Source organism: Nyctibius grandis, chromosome 5 (genome assembly GCF_013368605.1).
Source record: "Nyctibius grandis isolate bNycGra1 chromosome 5, bNycGra1.pri, whole genome shotgun sequence".
NCBI classification, from domain to species: Eukaryota; Metazoa; Chordata; class Aves; order Nyctibiiformes; family Nyctibiidae; genus Nyctibius; species Nyctibius grandis.
The window spans coordinates 65,455,263-65,475,586 of record NC_090662.1 but is presented as its reverse complement, the minus strand read 5'-3'; the positions used below and the strand labels follow the sequence as shown (position 1 = coordinate 65,475,586).

The following is a 20,324-nucleotide window of genomic DNA, read 5'->3' as shown; positions in this document are numbered from 1 at the left end:
ACTGTTACAGAAAATAAGTGAGTTTAGAGCCAGTGCAAACATATGGCGCTATCAAAAAGTCAGCTTGTTAGGAGAAGCTTTACTGAATGCCAAAAAATAAACCAGGTATCGAGTGTCATACATCAACTGTCAAATTAAAGTCTGAGCCTCAGACTTGGTACGCTATGGAATTAGTTCACATCTCAAACTTTAATTTCAAAATGACAAAACCGTATATACATCATCCTGTTACCTTATTGCTCTGCTTCATATGCAGTCCCTTAGCTATCCAAAGGAGCACATCTTCTCCACTCCTTTTTATTCAAATTAGAGTAGAAAACACAAACAAGATGTTATAAGCCCGCTATGCTAATTAGATTATTATTAGAACATTCAGCTTCTAACTATTTGACAAAAAAGCAGGGAAAATAAGGAGAGTGGCAGCAAGCGGCGGTGTTTGCCAGCTCCCTATTATGACAGGGTGTAAATAGAGGTTAGGCTCATGCCTCCGTCTGCGAGGAGGTCACATCAAACCGCTTTCACCCCACAGGCAAGGTGAAAACAAGACCACACAGACAAAGAGGAATTGAGCTTCAGCTGGCATGACTGGAACCAATGCCAGTCAAAGAGTTCATTGAACAGTTCAATCATTTATCTTGACAGGATATGATTCTTTTCAGGCTCCTTCTAGCACTCAGGCACAGCCAGCTCCTGAAATACTCACACAGTATTTAATAGCTATAATGATCCAAATGCATATTTAGTCTAGAAAATTAACTTTTGATAACAGTGGCTGATATACCCTCTTATGGCATATTGTGTTTATCAAATGTTACGGTAATTTATCACTGGGGAAAACGGAATGTTAGCTTTTATGGACAGACTCCAGTACTTCCTTTTAAATGAAAGTTTAGAGAGGGATTTACAGTGGTCTGTACCACACAGGTTGCCAGAGTATGAATCTGATGTCCTTAATGCCAAAACACATACCTCTGTCACTTGAGAGGAAGCAATAGTGCCACCGGACCTCCCATTCAGCAGGGTATAAATCGTGTTTTACACGTTCATCCTGCTTAGTCTGACTTCCAAACCTGTAATTATCAGAGAATTTTCACATTCCCATTAATTACGTATCAACACATTTTAATATCTCTACATAGGGAAAACGGAATTTTAATAAAGAAGATTTGGCCACAGCTAAAGTTAGACAGTAGCAGGTCCCAGTTTTCTTGTAGCTTTGGTCCAGCTGAGGAATTTCCAGGTTTCACAAGAGTCTTGCTGCAAGAGGGGCCATATGGGGTAAAAGCACGTAAGTTTGCAATAGGAAAGTTTTCATGAAAAATCTTAATTATGCTTCATATTCCTAAAAGAAAAAAAACATTTCATTAAAAATGCTCTGTTTCCCATAAATTTTACTTGGGGTTTAGAGAAAGAAGTGCATTTGATCAAACAAACAATTACAGAGGAATTGTTCCTTTTAGGAACACACTTTTTCAGCACGGCAGCATGCCCTGTCCCTGGGCTGGTGACACATTTTGCAGCAAAGAGGCATTGGAAAAATAGCCAAAGAGATCAAATCCCCCATTCCCTGAATGACTGCTCTAACAACGAGGCTGTTCAAGAGAAGACAAGGGTCAAGTGGTACCAGCAACGTCCCTGGCACATGCAGATGAAAATATATATGGCATCCACAAACCATATACATCCTGATTTTGGCACAGACCACACTGCCCACACTTCTTTGCACTACAGGAGAGGAAGAGCTGTTGTACTCTCTGGTGGCAAGCAAGGACTACAATATCATTAGCAGCACAAACTAATAACGCAACACATACACTAATACAGGCCTGGTAAGCATTTATGAAGGACAGAGAGAGATCTCTTCACCTCTCCATCAGGTTACTCAAGCCAGTTAAGTGCAACAGGCTCATAAAAGGACTCTTTACCCCTTTTCAGGCTTTGCTTCGCTCTTGCCAGGCTAGCAGTGTTTCCAGGCACCCGCAGACTGGCAGCGGAAGGGGCTTCCCAGGTCTTGGGACAAAACGTGGGTGCAGGAAAGGAGGTGCCCAGGCGTGCATGGTGCTTCTGAGGCTCTCGCCATTTCTACTGCACAGAGAGTGCGGGGCGAAGAGGCGCACAAATGCTTTATGGTCCTAGGCATCCATCTCTTCAGCTGCATTCAGTTGAGTTTTTAATTTATATGGCCATACATCCAAGCACTTCCTAAGCATTAACTTGGTAAAGACAACAAACCCTAAACCCCTTTTGAAGTCAGCAATAACCAGATGAGAGAGATGTCTGAACAGTCCTGTAAAGGACTCTGCATGACCAAGAGTCTAAGAGACAAAACATCTCGGGACATCTATCACATGCAAGGCAATTACAGAAAAGCAATCTGTAGCACTTGCTGACAAATAATAATTTAGGAAATAGAGAATAAAATACACCCTACCTGGTATCACAAACTGTAGTTTCACCAAGGGGTTTTCATGGTGTTATTAAGTTTGAGAGACAAGCTCAAGTGGTTTAAATAATAGAAAGAAGCAAATACAACTTCCACTACATTCTGTCTCAAAGCACACTTCCTTGTATATAATACATAGGGCAGCCTCACTCCAAATACATTTGAGATTTTCTATTTCATGTTCTGCAGATAATGTTTGCAGCTCTGTGCAGGTATCTAATTTCCAACCAATCTAAGACATTACACCAGGGGCAGCATGAGGTTATGGCAATAGGCCAGTCAAAAAACAAATTATACAAAGACTGCTCAAAATAATACTGTAATTCTGTCTATTGTGCAACCTTTGCTTTCAAAGGATAGAGCAGTGTGCTGCTCACTGGACAGGCTTCTCATCAAAATGAACAAAATATAGTTTAGATATTCTTACTCAACTTTAAGCAAAAATAATAAATATTTCACTTTATGATATCACTACCATTATTTTAGTTCTGCATGAATGCCAAGTGACCAAACACGTCTAATTTCTCTGTCTCAAAGGGTAAAAATTAGTGGGAGTATAAATCTGCACCAACATCTTGCTTTTGGATAAATAAATGATAGATGAAATACAAAGTTTTTATGGCAAGATGATGACATATCTGAGGCATCTTGGCCAAGAAGCTGAGCTACTAGATTTTCTATGAAGCACTTGCAAGAATAGGAATAGATGATTAAAGATTTGTGAATTATTTAAAACAGACAGTCTGCTCTTCCAAGCAGTGTAGATCCCCAACTCCATCAGAGCTATACCCATTTATGTGACCCAGCCATCTAGGCTACAGGGTGTAATAATCCTTTACAAAAGCCTCTGAAAGAAATCAAGGGCATATGGAGTAAAGTTCCTCCAGTGGATTATTAACTGACTGAAACATAGGAAATAAAAGAAAGGAATATATAGCCAGTTTTTCACATTAGAGAGAAAATACTGACAAGGAAGTGAGATGCATGACTATGCTGAAAGTGTAGGTGAAAAGGGGGTTAATAATGAGGCAACAAAACATAACACGTTACAAAAATATTTGGGGAGGTCAGTTGTAAGGCCAATTGAGTAAAGATCTGCAAAAGGATTTCACAACAAGTCAGCAGGACAAGCAGCAAATGAAATCTTGCATTAATCCACACACGCATGGAAAAAATAACCATAACCCCAGGATGGTCTTTAAATAAGTATGTGTACTCCATAAAAAGATCTGGGAGCCTTGTGGCTCCCTCTCTGAAACATCAGCTCAATGTTCAAGAGTAGGCAGAAAAGCATATACAATGCTAAGAATTTGAAGGAGAATTGAGAACAAAATAGAAAAAATATTGTTATATAGCAATACCAAACTATGAGGCACAAACATCTTGAATGCTCTGGGCAGCTTGGTTCATCCCATTTCCAAAGCAACAGAGGTGAACTAGAAAAGGTTTTAGCTCAGAGAAGGACAAAACTCATGTCAGAGGTCCAGAAAAATTCCCATATGAGGAGGAGAAACTGGATAAACTATAACTCTTGTACCTGGAAAAGAAATAATGGGGGCAGAGGGTGGAGAGGTATTATACAATTCCACAAAGTCACAAAGAGAGTATTAACTATTTCTCACAGCCCAGCACATAGGGACATGCAATCACAGTATCTGGCAGGAGGTTTGAAATAAAATAGATGGGCTTTTTCACACAGTGTGCAACTACATTGTGGAAGTCACTGCCACAAGATACTGTGGAGGCAAAAGCAAGCATATAAACAAAGTAAAAATAGATGGTTACAGGTGGAATCCTGGAGACGTACTTTAAAAACATTATTCCACGTTTGGCCTGGTTTTCATATTCTTTTGCTAGACATCCAGCACTGGGCAGTGTCAGGAAGACGATATCAGTCTAAACAAGCCTTTGATTTTACATAGTGTCGCTGCTATGCTCTTGCATTTTCGTATTCATTAAGGGTTAAATTCAGAATAATGTCTTCACTTAGGAGTTTTGCCAAGAACACAAATTTGGGCATTTTGCCTCTTAAGCACTGTGACACAGGAATTAGTTAAATCCAACTTTGTAACACACACAGTGCTTAAAACCTTCACTGCTGTCCTCAGTGCTGCTGTCCTTGGGTGCAAGACTGTCATCAGCACAGTCTCTTTTCCCCTTAGTGTTTGGTCTCGAGATATCACACTAACTGAAAAATTCACCCTCACTCTTCTGCCATATCTCCTCTTGTTACTTATCAGGAAACTTTGCTCAATAATAGCATTCAAGTTTTAATATGATAGATCTGTCAATGGAAAAAGGCTGCATTGCATTGATCTTGCAATAACAATAGTACACCCAAGTGCAACCTATAGCTGCTCTATTACTCTATTTTTGTGGAAATTGTATTTAAAACAGCTCAAATACTGAGAATGTACAAAGGCAAATCACATATAGGGAACATGAAAATTTAATGTTGATAATATACATTGCTTTGTGGTATGAATTTCCAGAGAGTCAGCTTTTACAACCAGACTCAGATGCTATTTACTCACCTAAATAATTATTAGGAAGTTTTCAAAGGAGCTCAGCACTCAGTGTGCTAAAATCTTTTGAAAACCTGGTCATAATAGTCACAATGGGAACTGAGCTCTTTTGAAAAATAGTCACAGCTGAGAGTGCCAAGCCAGCGACTGCTGGATCTTAGACAGAAAACTTGCATCATAACATCTCTTGAAATACTCAGTGGTGGTTGATGGGGACAGATGAGCATTTACTCTTACCCTCTGATTGCAGCTGCATCAGATGAACAACTAGTTGCGATTTTTCCATGATATTGATTTCCCAGCAGGAAACCTGGGTTCCAAAAAACCTTTTCTGAGAGAAGATATTGATTTTGAGCCATCAGTTTGATTTTCCCTCAGAACATCATTTCCATGCTCCACAGCTCCCAGGACCTGCAGGCAGCCTGTGCTTCCCAACTTGTGGATCCACAGAAGCCAAAGTGGTAAGAAAGAAATCTACATCTTAAAAATTGTGATTCTGTAGAATTTTGCCTAATGGGAACTTGGAAAGGAGATATCTGTGGTCATCCTGGTCCCAGGCCTCTGTAGTCCCATAAATTCTGCAGCTCTTCGTGCTTTCAGGTTACTAGTTCTTTGGAGTCCTTATGCCTATAGAGTGTGTTTTAGTTGCCTAGGACTGTTTCAGATGCCTCATGGTATCCCACATGGCTGCCAGGTGCTAGCTACTCCAGAAGGTCACTGCACTCACTAGTCCTGAATATCCAAAGGCATCTAAAGAGGCACTAGATGCCTGTGTTTAGGCACTTGAATTACTCCATGCCCTTCTGCTCTGTGGCAAAGTTTGAGACAAGCTACTGCATCTCTGAAGAGTCCAGCATGCCAGGTAGATGCTTTACCCAGCAGGTAAGGTAGAAAAAGGTGAACATTTTCATTTTTTCTGCAGTAAAATTTCTTAAACTCAACCTGTGAATACTTACATTCTGAGTTGGAACAAAACAAAGCTATTCAAAATCAAAGTATTTTCTACAAGAAAAAAGTTTGCTTCTTACAGATTCTAGCTAAATGCTGCACAGGAAGTCTGTGAAATAGAGTTTTCTACCTGGTTCCTCTCAACCACAAACTTCTAAGAGAAATGAATACGTACCTACCTACAATTAGACAATAAGAAAATAAGAAGTTGCACTAGAAGAAAGGACTAAAAGTTTTTTAATGTCTAATTTACAAAGAAATAACTTTCTTTTGTCTTTTTAAAGGTAATTCTTTCAAACATTCTCTTATTGTAGAATTACAATAAAAGAAAATGGAAGAATTTCCCATTTACCTTCTCTACACACTTCATAATACCTCTATTCATTTTATCTCTTTTCAGTCTTCTACCTACTCTGCACTGGCATTTATCTCTTCTTATTTTCCTAATCATTGCTGTTCTCATTCTCCAGATCCTTCCAAATCCTTCTATATCCTTTATGGGATGGGATGATCAGAACTGGACTCCACAGTCAGAAGAAGGCTGAAGACAATTTCTGTCATTAAAATATTCAGGCCACATCTTTAATTATCTACTTGGTCTTCTCCTAGGAAACAGAGGCCTTTCCCCCCAGGAGGTCAAACCAGAAGCTAACATTTAGTACACCTTAGCATATTAATGCTATTGAACAAGGTGAGGTTCATGAGGTTATGCCACAGTGTTCCTCTGCGATAATGTTATTTCCCCAACTGATACCTGAAGTTTTTGCATAATTTCACATCCGCAGGTCAAAATTCAAAAACAAACAAAAGAACCCCGAAGTTTTAATTGCATTGTCCTACAGTGCTATTCCTGATCACTAAATAACCATACACAGCCAGTCAGCATTTGTCATGTGTGTACATTCACATGGTACAACTCATTGGGGCTGCAGGGACTTTCGGATTCTGGCTGGTCTAATGTCATTGGTGATGCACAAGAAGAGGATGCTAAAGAGGGTGTGAATGTGGAAGAGTCTGTCTTTACACTGTTAGAGTGTTGTTGATGCTAAATGATATTAAAATATGTTCTGCAATCACAGAGACAGAGATATAGTGCTGGGCGAGAGTCTTGGAAGACTATCTGGCAGGGCCAGGAAAAGGTACATCTGCAAAGACAGGTGATGTTAGTGGGGCTGAAGAGTTAACATTGTTCCTGCTTAGAGTTTCACATCATCAGACCTTGTTTCTGTCGCTTATAACCTCAACAAATTTTAAAAAATTTTATTAAAGCTGTAGTTTACAGGTGGGCATGTGGGTTTGGCATTTTTTTTTTTAAGTTAGGTGATTACATCTCCAAAAGCTTAAAAAAAATCAATTTTAACATTTGAAAACAAGTACTCAAAAACTAGAAAGTTTCTAATTTGTAACCCTTACATAACCTAGTTTTTCTGTCTTGAGGTGAATACTTCATGTTACTGTCTCTAATTCCTGAACTGAATAATTCTCTTGGGAAGGGCATTTAATTTTGGACTTTTCATACTTCTAAATTCTTGACTTCCATCAAAACTTGCAGAACTGTAACTTTTTTTTTTATATTGCACATATCCAAAGCTTATCTATGTTTGTAGATGAGGACTTTGCACGGTTCTTCACAACTGCCTTCCTACTTCTGTACAGAGCCTTGATACACATATGCGAACCCTTGAAGAGGTTTTCTGCATATGCGTGCTCAGCCTAGTCTCATTGCCAGTTACACTGACTTTACATTTTTGTGCTTATTTAGATTTTACAGTGCATTTAACACAAAGTACAGTTATTTTACCATACCTTTTGTATAATCAGAAAGTGTATCTCTCTGATAATTTCATTACAACAAGAAAATAGTAAACTTTCTGATGATGTTTGGTCTTCAATATACAAGGTACAAAGCAGATTCTTTTAGATAGAACTTCAGTAGATGCTCCTGTGTATTTGAAATCACACAGATTTTTTATTCATATTATATATACAACACTTAGGTACTCAGTGGGAGTAGTTCATAGAATCATAGAATGGTTTGGGTTGGAAGGGACCTTAAAGATCACCTAGTTCCAACCCTCCTGCCACAGGCAGGGACACCTTCCACTAGACCAGGTTGCTCAAAGCCCCATCCAACCTGGCCTTAAACACTGCCAGGGAGGGGGCATCCACAGCTTCTCTGGGCAACCTCTTCCAGTGTATCACCACCCTCACAGTAAAGAACTTCTTCCTAACACCTAATCTAAATCTACCCTCTTTCAGTTTAAAACCATTACTCCTTGTCCTACCACTACACGCCCTTGTAAAAAGCCCCTCTCCCACCTTCCTGTAGGCCGCCTTCAGGTACTGGAAGACTGCTACAAGGTCCCCTGGAGCCTTCTCCAGGCTGAACAACCCCAACTCTCTCAGCCTGTCTTCATAGGAGAGGTGCTCCAGCCCTCTGATCATCTTTGTGGCCCTCCTCTGGACTCGTTCCAACTGCTCCATGTCCTTCTTATGTTGGGGGTCCCAGAGCTCCAGGTGGGGTCTCACAAGAGTGGAGTAGAGGGGAAGAATCACCTCCCTCGACCTGCTGGCCATGCTTCTTTTGATGAATCCCAGGATATGGTTGGCTTTATGGGCTGCAAGTGCACATTGCCAGTTCATGTTGAGCTTATCATCAACCATCATCCCCAAGTCCTTCTCCTCAGGGCTGATCTCAATCCATTCTCTGCCCAGCCTGTATTTGAGCTTGAGATTGCCCTGACCCATTTGCAGGACCTTGCACTTGGCCTTGCTGAAATTCATGCGGTTCTCACAGGCCCAGCTCTCAAGCCTGTCAAGGTCCCTCTGGATGGCATCCCTTTCCTCCAGCATGTCGACCGCACCACAGAGCTTTGTGTCATCAGCAAACTTGCTGAGGACACACTCAATCCCACTACCCATGTCACCGACAAAGACGTTAAACAGCACCAGTCCCAATATCATAGAATCATTTTGGTTGGAAAGGACCTTTAAGATCATCAAGTCCAACCATTAACCTAGGACTGCCAAGTCCACCACTAAATCACGTCCCTAAGCACCACATCTACTCGTCTTTTAAATACCTCCAGGAATGGTGACTCCACCACTTCCCTGGGCAGCTTGTTCCAATGTTTGACAACCCATTCGGTGAAGAAATTTTTCCTGATATCCAATCTAAATCTTCCCTGGCACAACTTGAGGCCGTTTCCTCTCATCTTGTCAACCCCTGAGGAACACCACTCATCACTGGTGGTGAGTTCCCCAGGTGTTCAGTTCTTGAGAAGCAGTGTATGTTTGTGTAGGTATCTGGATGTATCCTCTCCCCTCTCCCTCGTGTCCTATGTACTCTCTGCAACTAGATGAATGCTTCCAAAGTTCTCCGTCATATATAAACCATTTTAATATTGCCATAATGGCATTTTTGTATGTTCATACATAGTTTTCAAATATTTATTTTTATATATTTTTTTATACCCACATGCTCTGAGACTGTTTTTAGGAAACTGGTACACCTCAATCGTACAAATGTCTTTGCACTTTCACACCCCAGCGCGTCTCCTCTGGGTTGCATTGGGGTTACCCACGCAGGGAGCCGTCTCCTGCACGGCTCTCGCAGGGGGTCGTGAGGACCGAGAAGCACCCTTCTAGGCGCTGCTGGCCTGCGGGTTGAGGGGTTGAAGCCGTGGCTTGGGCTCTGCTGCCCTCCGGTGGTCCTGCGGGAAGGGTCCGGGGCTCGGGAGCGGGGAGGGCAGGCGGGCGGGTGTCCCGCCCGCCTGCCCTCCCCGCTCCCGAGCCCACTGTGAAACAACCCCAGGACAGGGCAATCCGGACCCCGGAGATGTCAGACAGAAAGCCCACCCTTGTCTCTCCACCTCCCCAGCAGTCTGCGACAAGAAAGATTTAAGGGGAAAAAAAAAATGCATGTGCTGAACTGAACAGGGATGCAGGATGCAGGTGGAGACACTGTGTTTTATTCTTCAGCATCAGCTTGTACTGGAGCCATCCTCGTCCCAGGTGTCACTTTTGGAGGCGTTGACATACACACATAGGGAAAGGCAGACAAACGATAGAAAGGCATAAAGGAGAGAAGATGCAGCCAAGGCAAAAGGAAGAATGGCTTGTCTGCATCTTTAAGCAATGGAGCCAAAAACGCAGCCTGAGCTTCCTTATCCAAAGGATAGATCCCAGCTTTACTCCTTAGGGTAATGGTTTGCAACCTTTGCTGGCCTGCAGCCAGCTAACACACACCAGGCAGCACCGCACTTGGCTCTTCCCAGCAATATCAGGTGTCCCCGTGGGCAACTTGTTACCCTTAGGTCATGGCTTAGGGATTACCGTGCTGCATACCCACATGGTTTTACCTACCTGGCTGAATATGAGCCAGCAGTGTGCCCAGGTGGCCAAGGCGGCCAACAGCATCCTGGTTTGTATCAGGAATATCGTGGCCAGCAGGACTAGGGAAGTGATCATCCCCCTGTACTCAGCACTGGTGAGGCCACCCCTCAAATACTGTGTTCGGTTTTGGGCCTCTTACTACAAGGCAGACTTTGAGGTGCTGGAAAGAGTCCAAAGCTGGTGAAGGGTCTGAAGCACAAGTCTTATGAGGAGCAGCTGAGGGAACTGGGGTTGTTTAGCCTGGAGAAAAGGAGGCTCAGGAGAGACCTTATTGCTCTCTACAACTACCTGAAAGGAGGTTGTAGCGAGGTGGGTGTTAGTTTCTTCTCCCAGGTAACAGGTGATAGGACAAGAGCAAATGGTCTCAAGTTGTGCCAGGGAAGATTTAGATTGGATATCAGGAAAAATTTCTTCGCCAAAAGGGTTGTCAAGCATTGGAACAGGGTGCCCAGGGAAGTGGTGGAGTCACCATCCCTGGAGGTATTTAAAAGATGAGTAGATGTGGTGCTTAGGGATATGATTTAGTGGTGGATTTGGTAGTGTTAGGTTAATGGTTGCATTCGATGATCTTAAAGGTCCTTTCCAACAAAAACAATTCTGTGATTCTATGATCGAGCACAGCATGTAACAGATCCTGTTAGCCTGATATAAGCCACAGCAAGTTTATATATCATAAGGAGAAAGACAATGACAGATAACATTGTGTTATTCTATTTGTGAAAATTATGGCAGCTTGTCTTCTGCATGATTTTCTTTCTCAAACAAATTTTGAGGTGGCTTTTCCTAGACAAGATAATTGGCTGAAATCAATTCACTATAGCCGTAAACATGCACATTTGGATAATGTTATAAAGGTTGCATTTAAAAGGAAGGAAAAAAAACTGAGCAAAGGTTGATTGCTCCACATCATTATCTGCAATTCAGTTCTATTACTAGTAAATTATTAACTACATTAAGGTAACTTTGTTTAAGTCTGAGTAGCCAAAACAAAAGCATTACTATGAAAGCATACAAGCTCTACATAGGCCAAAATTACAGCGAACTCCATGCATTGTCTAGAGCAAGGAAGGAAGTCTGCAGGTAAGAACACCGCAGTGATAACACAGCCTCTGCTGCTTCCCCCGACTCCACAAGCTCCCTTACCTTATGGTGCCTGGGGTTTCCAAACATCCCCAGTCCTACCACAGCCAACTGATAAGATCTGAAACGCATGTGCTTCTCTCTGTCCTGCTTCTACACCATGGGGTTGGAGAAATCAATGTAACATTTACAGCACCAGAAATCCATGCTCTACATCCCTCTGTCCATCCCAAATCATAGAATCTCAGGGTTTTCCTGGTACTTTGGCCTTATACACTGCAACCTTAGCAGAACTGCAGAAGTACAAGGCACATACAAACAACCTCAATCTCCTTGCTGCATGAATGTTCATAAACTACAAAATAGGTTTGCTTGAGAACTGGCATCAAGATCCATTCCAGCAGCCTTCTCATCTTCTGTAAGCCCATTATTTGTTCCTAGTTTCCAATATCCTTTGATCGCATCTTAAAGCTAAAGCTTCTTACATGCTGACGTTACACAAACAAGCAGATGTTAATTCAAACTACAAGTTTATTTTGGTGTGTTTATCCAGCAGCTCATAATTGTGATTCATTTTATTCCAAATCTGTGCAAGGAATATGTGTTATATTTATACTCCATTAAATATGAGATTTAATGATTCTAAAGAGCGTTATACCGCCAGGAGGAGCCACAGTGTTCAAAAAAGTCAAGATTTTGTACCCGGGCAGAACCTTCTGCGTTTATCATGCCATTAGCTGGCAGCAACATGGGACCAGAGTCTATGCATGATCTATCAAGAACTACAATGCAGGAGATGCAGAGCAGAGACAGGGGCGCAAAGATGGCTTGAATATTCCTCTATGCCACTCACACTTCCGGGTCCAGCTTACTAAGTCCTTCCCTACACCCCCATGGCATTGCCACCCAGGAGCCCTGTAGCTTCATCCCCCTGTACATCTTGGCCTGAATGTCTTACAGCTCAACATGAGGAATGCTTCCCACAAATTGGGGACTAAGTCCTATACCCTGTTGGACCTAATGGGCACAGGGTTTTACCTATGGCTTGAGCATGACTTTCATTTTTTTTAAGCAATATGTTACTATAGCATGAAAGGGTAGCAGAAGTACCTGTGAGCAGCCCCTGATTTTGAGGTTGTTCCCTTTAGAGCGTGGTGCTGTTTATAAGTTCAGCCTTACAACTCATCCACCTAACACCCCCTTAAAATTTGTAGTAAATAACATTGTCCAAGTTAGTGCTGCGTACGCTGCTGTCCTCATGTCTCCCTAGCAAAGCCCTCTCCACCGCAGCCTCAGCTAGAATGCCTTTTGTTTACAATTTCACCAGCTGAAAGACTCTTTTGAGAACAAAAAAAAAAGGGGGGAAAGAAAGAAAGCTGAAGAGGCCACTATGAGGATCTAATCTATGGCTAAGACCACCCCTTGACTGGCAGTCTGCATTGACATCAGCTGTATGCATCGTGAACGCATTCGGGTTTAGATCAGCTGTCTGTGCCTTCTCCCTCATTAGCATCGATAAAAGCGATGGCCTCTGCCGGGCGTGCGGCATTCCTCAGCATACCAGCTGCAGCTCTATCTTAATGCATCCTATGGGCCTGGAGAATTAATTAGTTCTGATAGTCACCATGTTTCAAAATGATGGCTGTCATAACCCCGCAGGTAAAATTACACACCCCTAGAATTTTCCACACTGCCCATTCAGACTCTCCATAGGCCACCGTTGGCTTCCTCAGATGTATGGCACTGGAAAGATTTAACTTGCCAAACCTTTTTTTTAAACCTCTTTGTTATGTTCCAATTAAGTCTGTGTTAATCAAAGGCAGTATTTCCCAAATATTCCTCCCCCCCTTTCCCCAAGCCTCCTCCTAGGCAACTTGAGGGTTTGTGCCCCCCTTCCTCCCACCTACAATTAGCATTCAGACGTTTCTCTTGGCAGAGCCAAAGCCTGCCTCCCCCTAGGAAGCTTTCTTCTTCTGAGCACATTTTATCTTTTCCTACCCCTCTGCAAGGTGCTTTAGCCAGTTTCCAAACAAAGAGCAAAGTGACTTTCCTCAGACATGTGGAGCCTCAAACCGTATTCAAACACCCCTGGGACAGTTTTCCTGCTGTGATCGGCTCTAAAACAGAAGCCACATAGAGTAAAAAACAGTAATTCATTTATTTTCTGCTTCTTACTTTCAAATTACTATGTAAGAATATTAAATCTAGCTCAAGACTGCTCTCACCCTTGACACTCTCTACGACCTCACTAACGATGCTGTACCCCTGAGAGAGGAGCTGAGCTGCAAGTAGGGTGGGACATAGCAGAAAAGCAGTACCAGCTTTTATTATGCAAAGCTCATGAATGTTCAGGCTGTAATGAGTGCGCTGCTTCAAAATGGTCATACTTCTTTTTTATTTCTTCCTCTAAAATGGTGCTTTTGTCATATCATTGTTTGTGAAATGGCTGAGCTTTGTATGGGTCTCTGGGAGCTCATCATATGCTGTTTAGCCATCTCTGGTTGAGAGAGATATTCAGAAAGTTCACATTCAGAAAGTTCAGGGGAACGATATACAATGTGAGTCACAGAGTCAATAATCAATTACAAATTTTTTTAAATGCAGGAAATTACGTGGTTATCAAAACTGGTGTAGAGGAGAGTGCTGCAACCATCATGCCTGTATCTCCACTGGGTTTTATTCCCTTTTAAACTGACCTCATGTGCCCGATGCCTGGCTCCAAGAAAGAACAACTAGCTCATTGTAACACTGAAATAAGTTGCAGCACAAAACATCCTTTTCAAAAACACCTACATAAATGAACTATCATGTTTTCTCTGGTTGGTTGACATTTTCAGCACAGAAATAGAAGGAGCAACTTGGACAGAGGCAGTAGGTGGATGAAGAAAGTAAAAAGCCAACCAGCTCACATCTACTTAAAGTAGGAGCATCCAGGCCAGGAATGCAATAGTAGAGCGGAGGAAGGCTGTGACACACATGAGTGTAGGCCACAGCACACGGTATTTGCAGTATTACAGCACACAAAATGACTCTAACTAATCTTTTTCACTGGGCTGCTTACAATACGAAAGTTTTCAGAGGTACAAGGGTGACTAACAGCTGAGACAGGGAGCATCCAAGTGGCCAGGATATCCCCAGGGAGGCTTGGGTGGGCTCCTCCATGTCAAATTGATCCCAGCTTTCAGGTGTATCCATGCCCACAGTCACTGTCACTCCCACATTTCTTGCTCTCTATTCCCTCATCTGTATCAACATTATTAAAAAAAAATCCAAGGGGACCAACTCCACAAACACATTTATATTTTCATATTTGTCGCCTAAGGCTTCCAAAATTTTCACCTTCTGGTAGGAACCAAAGAGATCCAAGACCTGTCCACCACTCCAGCTGGCGCAGAAAGAGGCACAGCACAAAGCAAAAATAAAATACCCTGCTAAAGCCAGGAAAAAGTGAGAGTAGGAAATGCAAGAGCACGAAGGCATCAGCTGAGCTGTATGAGTGGCCAGGTAATAAGAACGTGATAGCTTGCCACCACAACCCCGCAGGAGGACAGCCCCAGGAGTACATGGGCTGGACGGCCAGGACAGGACACAAACACCTCAAGGGCAGGAACTGGAGAAGGGCCAAGACGAAAGTCAGCACAGATGCAGCAATGCATGGGGTAGCACATTGACAGGTGAAATCCTGACTGGGGATCCCAGAGGTGTGCAGACCCCTTGGCATTCTGTGGCCCTGGCACCAGCAGGGGAAGAGGAGGAAGGATGCAGGTCCCAGCCTGCAGAGACCACCACTATTATGTTTCTAAAAGCAAAGGGTGAAACCCAGAAGACAGGATTTCCTACCAATGCCAACAGCATGCCAGCACTCAACACCAGCACGGACAACAGCGCTGGAGCCGGCGGCTGCTCAGTACCTCAGGCACTGGCCAGGCCACCTCCCAAGCAAGGCAGTAGCCAGCTCCCCGGCCAGCTAGCAGGTACGCTGCCATCAGCAGCCGTGCCACACCGCACAGGCTGTTTTGAGTGTCAAGGTGCCACCTTCCCACCCCCCAAGTCCCCAGGGAGCTTCATCCTGTGTGCCAGGTGCTGTATTAGCCTGTATTTCTGTCCAGAGCGGGGCAGGAGCTGGCCAGGCAGAGTTATAGTTAGAGCCTGGCACAGTCTGTATTTAACCCTCACGAACGAGGAAAATCCCCATCACCAAAATGAGGAAAGGGTGGCCTCTGGAGCAGGGAAAGTGGTCATCATGGCAGTTAGCGGGGAGGCCGCTCTCTGCCATGAAGGGAGAGGAAGGAAAGGGAAAAAGGGTTTACTTCACACAAATGCCTGTATGGGAGGTGAGAGCAGATAACGAGAGAGCTGATGTGTGTTGCTTTTTATCTCTATATACAGGACAGGAAAGGGACGTGCTCTATTTACTGCTCCTTTCATCACTCTGCTGTCTGAAGTGGCAACAGGCAAGAAACCCATCTGACCTCAAGCTGCTGCAGAAGCTGTCAGCTCCTGCCGTCCCACACACAGGCACCAGGCAAACGTGTTTTGCCCAGGTAGTGCACACCCTGTCCAGACAGCCACCCTGCCCACGCTCCAACAAGGCACAGCTGCAGAAGACAGAGGATAAGTTTTACTCCCAAACATCCCACGGAGGACAGGATGCAGCCATGGGCTATCATTGCATGGGAGATAAGATCCTCCAGGATTCTGCTCTTTTGGAGAAAAACCTGAGCCATTGCTTCCCCCAGGCCAGATTGTACATTGTATGCAAAACCGAAGCAACATGAAAGACCTTGACCTCAGAAAAGAGAAACAGCACTTCTCAGGGCCATACCTACCGTCAGCATGTACATTGCAACCCCTGGCTGCTATCTTGTCTGCATAAACAAGAAAAGATTTACTTTCCTCATCATATAGCAGAAAGGAACACGATCTGATGAGCGCACAGGAAACATCTTGCCCTGCCATCTCCTACCAGCAATTTTACAGTATTCAGTTAGAGCATAGAACAAAAGCAATTTGAATTGAATTTTGACACAATGCATTTGTGTATTATATGTGTATCACCACTGAGTTCTTTAGGAAAGCAATATGGAGTCCGAGATAATAGGTTACAACTGCATCAAACGTTACATTTGTGGTCTAACAGCAGCATCTAGCCATGACTACCAATAGGACTTCGGGAGAAAGCACAGTGTTTACAGCCACTGTGGATTCTTCAAAAACTTAACCTAGCTTCAAAGCACAACTTTGTATCAAGGCACCCTTATGGAGTGCCTTCACATGACTGAAAAATGATAATGTCAGGGCTACAAAGCAAAGCTGGCACACTGGAGGCAGCCAAATTATTAGGTATTTAAGACATGAGAGAGGCTGCCCTTACAAGGCTGACCAGAGCAGCAGCAAACAGCAGCGCTAGAAAAGAGCAGAACAACTCTGAGAAGAAAGAGAAACAGTCTTGCTTTTGGCAAATCAAAATGTCTGTCAACTCATCCTTCCTAATCATATATGCAAGTAACATAGCTGAGTTAATTTTCCTCTGCTTAGCTCCAGGAAATCAGCCAAAATGATTTAACAAAAATAGCAAAAAAGGAAAAAAAAAAATCTCCCTTTTTATCCAGCTAACCAGAGATGGAAGACGTTCTTTTGGCCTCCTGAGATAAAGTCAGTAGTATTTCTCCCAGAACCACATTCAGGGGACCCACCCTTACGTTATTAGGGCTGATAAGCCAACTTCCAGAGATCCTTTGCTCTGCCTTAGATCAGCTGAACCAACGTAACGATAACAAGCGCAGCAGTTGATCTCATCCCCTGTCCATGCCCATCTAAAAGAAGAAAACATCTTCTGTCATAACAGTTCAGTGTCCTTGTTTTTGCACTGTCAACAGCTTCAGAGAGAGGGATAAATGAACAGAGCCCCATCAGGATATCCTGTCATTCAGCTAGGAAGGGATTATTCAGCTTTGCAGTGAAAACTTTCAGCAAAGACCTTGCATTTTGGATTTTTTTCCTGCCTGCAGGCAAGCTTCACATGCTTCACTCATTTTCCTTCAGGAAGACAAGAGTCCTGTTAACTATTTGCCTAAGAATGAAGAAGAAATAGCAACTCTAACAAACAATCCCTTTCTGTCAGAATTTTAGTTCTTCTGTCTGGAGGGCTTTGAAGGAAAAAAATCATATCCTTCACAATGGAAAAAAATCCAGTTGTTTTATTCTTTCTGGCTTTTTTGGTTGCAGTGAAGCCGTGTTTGACATCACAAGTCCTAGATGAGGTAAGAACCAGCTTTTTATTCAAGTGTTATGTGTCTGCATTACACTGTGGGGCAGGGGCTGTTTCACTGTTATAGAGAGACTAGTTATCAGATACTGTATCTGATAGAAGAAAAACCCACTTTAACAGTCACTGATACCATATGACACTGAATTATAAACCAAAGAGCTGTGTAATTCAGTCCTCTGAGATAACAGAAACGCATCAGTTTATTCCAGATGAGAATTTGGCTCAAATGATGTTTCATGACTATGCTGGAAATGTCTCTAAAAAATGGCAAATGTGGCAAAAGACTGTAGCTGACTTACTCATCAAAAGCAATAAAAGAAAACTCTTAGAATTCCTGATAAGTCAGAAGATGAAAGCAGAAATTGTTCCATAGTGAAAATTATCCACTCTACTAACCACAAGGAGGAAAGGCTATTTCAGGTAGGTGGGGAAAATATTCTAAAGAATTGAGCTATTGGAAGTAATTGTACAAAGTTATAAATTTAAGTAAAAGATTTGTAGACTTTTGGGGAAGTGGTGCATTTGCAGGTACAAATCCTATGGATCTTGGAATTTCACAAAATCTGTTTTCACCACTCTTGTAGAGAGGCAGAAAGTGTTGGGTTACAACCAGGAGTCCAACAGTGAGACATTCACTCATCTAAACTGTCTCACAATATGAAGCTTTAAATTACTGCATTCTGGAGGGGGAAAAAAAAAAAAGAGGGAAGCCACTCAGTTTTCTTTTGTTTTAAATGGAAAAATACTTTGAAAAGTACAAACAAATACTGGGAAAAGTGTTATCATACTCTATCTCTAAAAAAGAGCTGCTAACAAATCACTTTTCTTCCATTTTTCATAAAACCAAAAAGGGAAAATAGGAAATGGAAGAAAGTGGAAATAGCTCCACCATTTTTAAAAAAACAGTTTTTATAGCTGGTGGTAGGGAAAGGGTATAATCTATTTTTATTTCGATTTTATCTTTTTAAAATTTTTTTGAATTTTCTTGTTCCAAAAATGAAATTTTGTGAGGTGCTTTTTCACGACAACTTCTCCAGTGACATAATTTCAGCCACTCCTGATCCTTAATATCATACAAGCCCAGCAGTTTACCCAGACTCTTAATGGCTTACCTGAGCACCTGCAAGGAGCAGGGCTTCAGTAGCATATTTGGTTATAGACTGAAAAAAATCAGCAAATGCTTCAAGTTTATGATTCTTCAACATTAACAGTACTGATTTGACTCAGTGGAAATACTCATAGGACTTAAGGTGCCCAGACTGTGCGATTGTGCTGTCTTGGTTCTTGCTCTGGTGCATGTCATCTCTTATCAAGGATGGGCCATTAAGGTGGCTGTGCTAGTGCTGAGCACCAGGGTTTTGAAAGGCTTGAAGCATTCAAGCCCTCTTGTGTTGGTGCCTCATGAGGTGGTTTTGGATGGGAAGCAAGGTGCAGAGATGCTCTGGTTTGAGTTTGTGGGAGCCGCCTTAGACCTGAAGCCCAAAGAGCCAGGTCACTCCAGTGCCCCACCAGCACTGGGCTCTGCCGAGAAGGCAGGAAGGCTGCTCAGTCTGCTCAGCATGGCACTGCTCGCCACTGCTTTGCCAAGCATCTGATAGAGCTGTATCCACATTATACCCACATCCAGAAGAAGGTCTGATTTTCATTTCAAAGATGCCTGAAATGCATCTGCCCAACAGTAAAAGTTTCACAACCCAAATATAACTACCATACTTGAACATTGCCCAAATCAGATTTCAACAGTACATTTATAAAGTCTAAAATTTGAAGACCAAATAGATGTTGAAATATACTTATGAACTGGGTGACGACTATCAAGTGGAGTCCCTAAGAGCTCATACAACTTAATCTCCTTATCAGTGTCTGTGATACATGCTCATAATCTTCACTACCAAAATTTGCTGCTATCATAAACACTGAAGGAAGAATAACTAACAAGGGGAGAAACTGCTGGGGTGAGGGCTTCATTCAGGACTACCAGGCTGTAGCACATGTAGAAATCCTGCCCAAGGTGCCAGTGTACCTGCCCAGGCCAACTGTGAGCTTCTGCAATGAGGCTGCAGCATTCCACATATCACAGAATCACAGAATCACAGAATGTTAGGGATTGGAAGGGACCTCGAAAGATCATCTAGTCCAATCCCCCTGCCGGAGCAGGATTGCCTAGACCATATCACACAGGAACGCGTCCAGGCGGGTTTTGAATGTCTCCAGAGAAGGAGACTTCACAACCTCTCTGGGCAGCCTGTTCCAGTGTTCAGTCACCCTCACCGTAAAGAAGTTTTTCCTCATATTTATGTGGAACCTCCTGTGCTCCAGCTTGCACCCATTGCCCCTTGTCATGTCAAGGGATGTCACTGAGAAGAGCCTGGCTCCATCCTCATGACACTTGCCCTTTACATATTTATAAACATTAATGAGGTCACCCCTCAGTCTCCTCTTCTCCAAGCTAAAGAGACCCAGCTCCCTCAGCCTCTCCTCATAAGGGAGATGTTCCACTCCCTTAATCATCTTTGTGGCTCTGCGCTGGCCTCTCTCTAGCAGTTCTCTGTCCTTCTTGAACTGAGGGGCCCAGAACTGGACACAATATTCCAGATGCGGCCTCACCAGGGAAAGAACGGCCTCACATGTGCCCAGAAGGTCCAGTACTACCTGGACAGCA

At 42.9% G+C, this 20,324-nt stretch overlaps 2 protein-coding genes across 4 annotated transcripts in view; one reads left to right on the top strand and one right to left on the bottom strand.

The window, feature by feature from the left end:
* NT5DC3 (5'-nucleotidase domain containing 3) overlaps positions 1 to 20,324 on the bottom strand; it is a 189,637-nt gene that overhangs the window by 57,311 nt on the left and 112,002 nt on the right. Inside the window, exon 15 of one of the 3 annotated variants that reach the window (XM_068402424.1) lies at positions 987 to 1,070. The exons of the other annotated variants lie outside the window; for them this stretch is intronic. Coding sequence (XP_068258525.1) covers positions 1,053 to 1,070 — 18 coding nt within the window. The 3' untranslated portion in view covers positions 987 to 1,052. Of the gene's footprint in view, positions 1 to 986; positions 1,071 to 20,324 lie in introns of those variants that run through there. 3 annotated transcript variants of the gene reach the window in all.
* Positions 17,571 to 20,324, top strand: part of STAB2 (stabilin 2) — an 88,686-nt gene continuing 85,932 nt past the window's right edge. The window contains exon 1 of the mRNA XM_068402420.1: positions 17,571 to 17,654. Within this exon, the coding sequence (XP_068258521.1) occupies positions 17,571 to 17,654 (84 nt within the window). The remainder of the gene's footprint in view (positions 17,655 to 20,324) is intronic.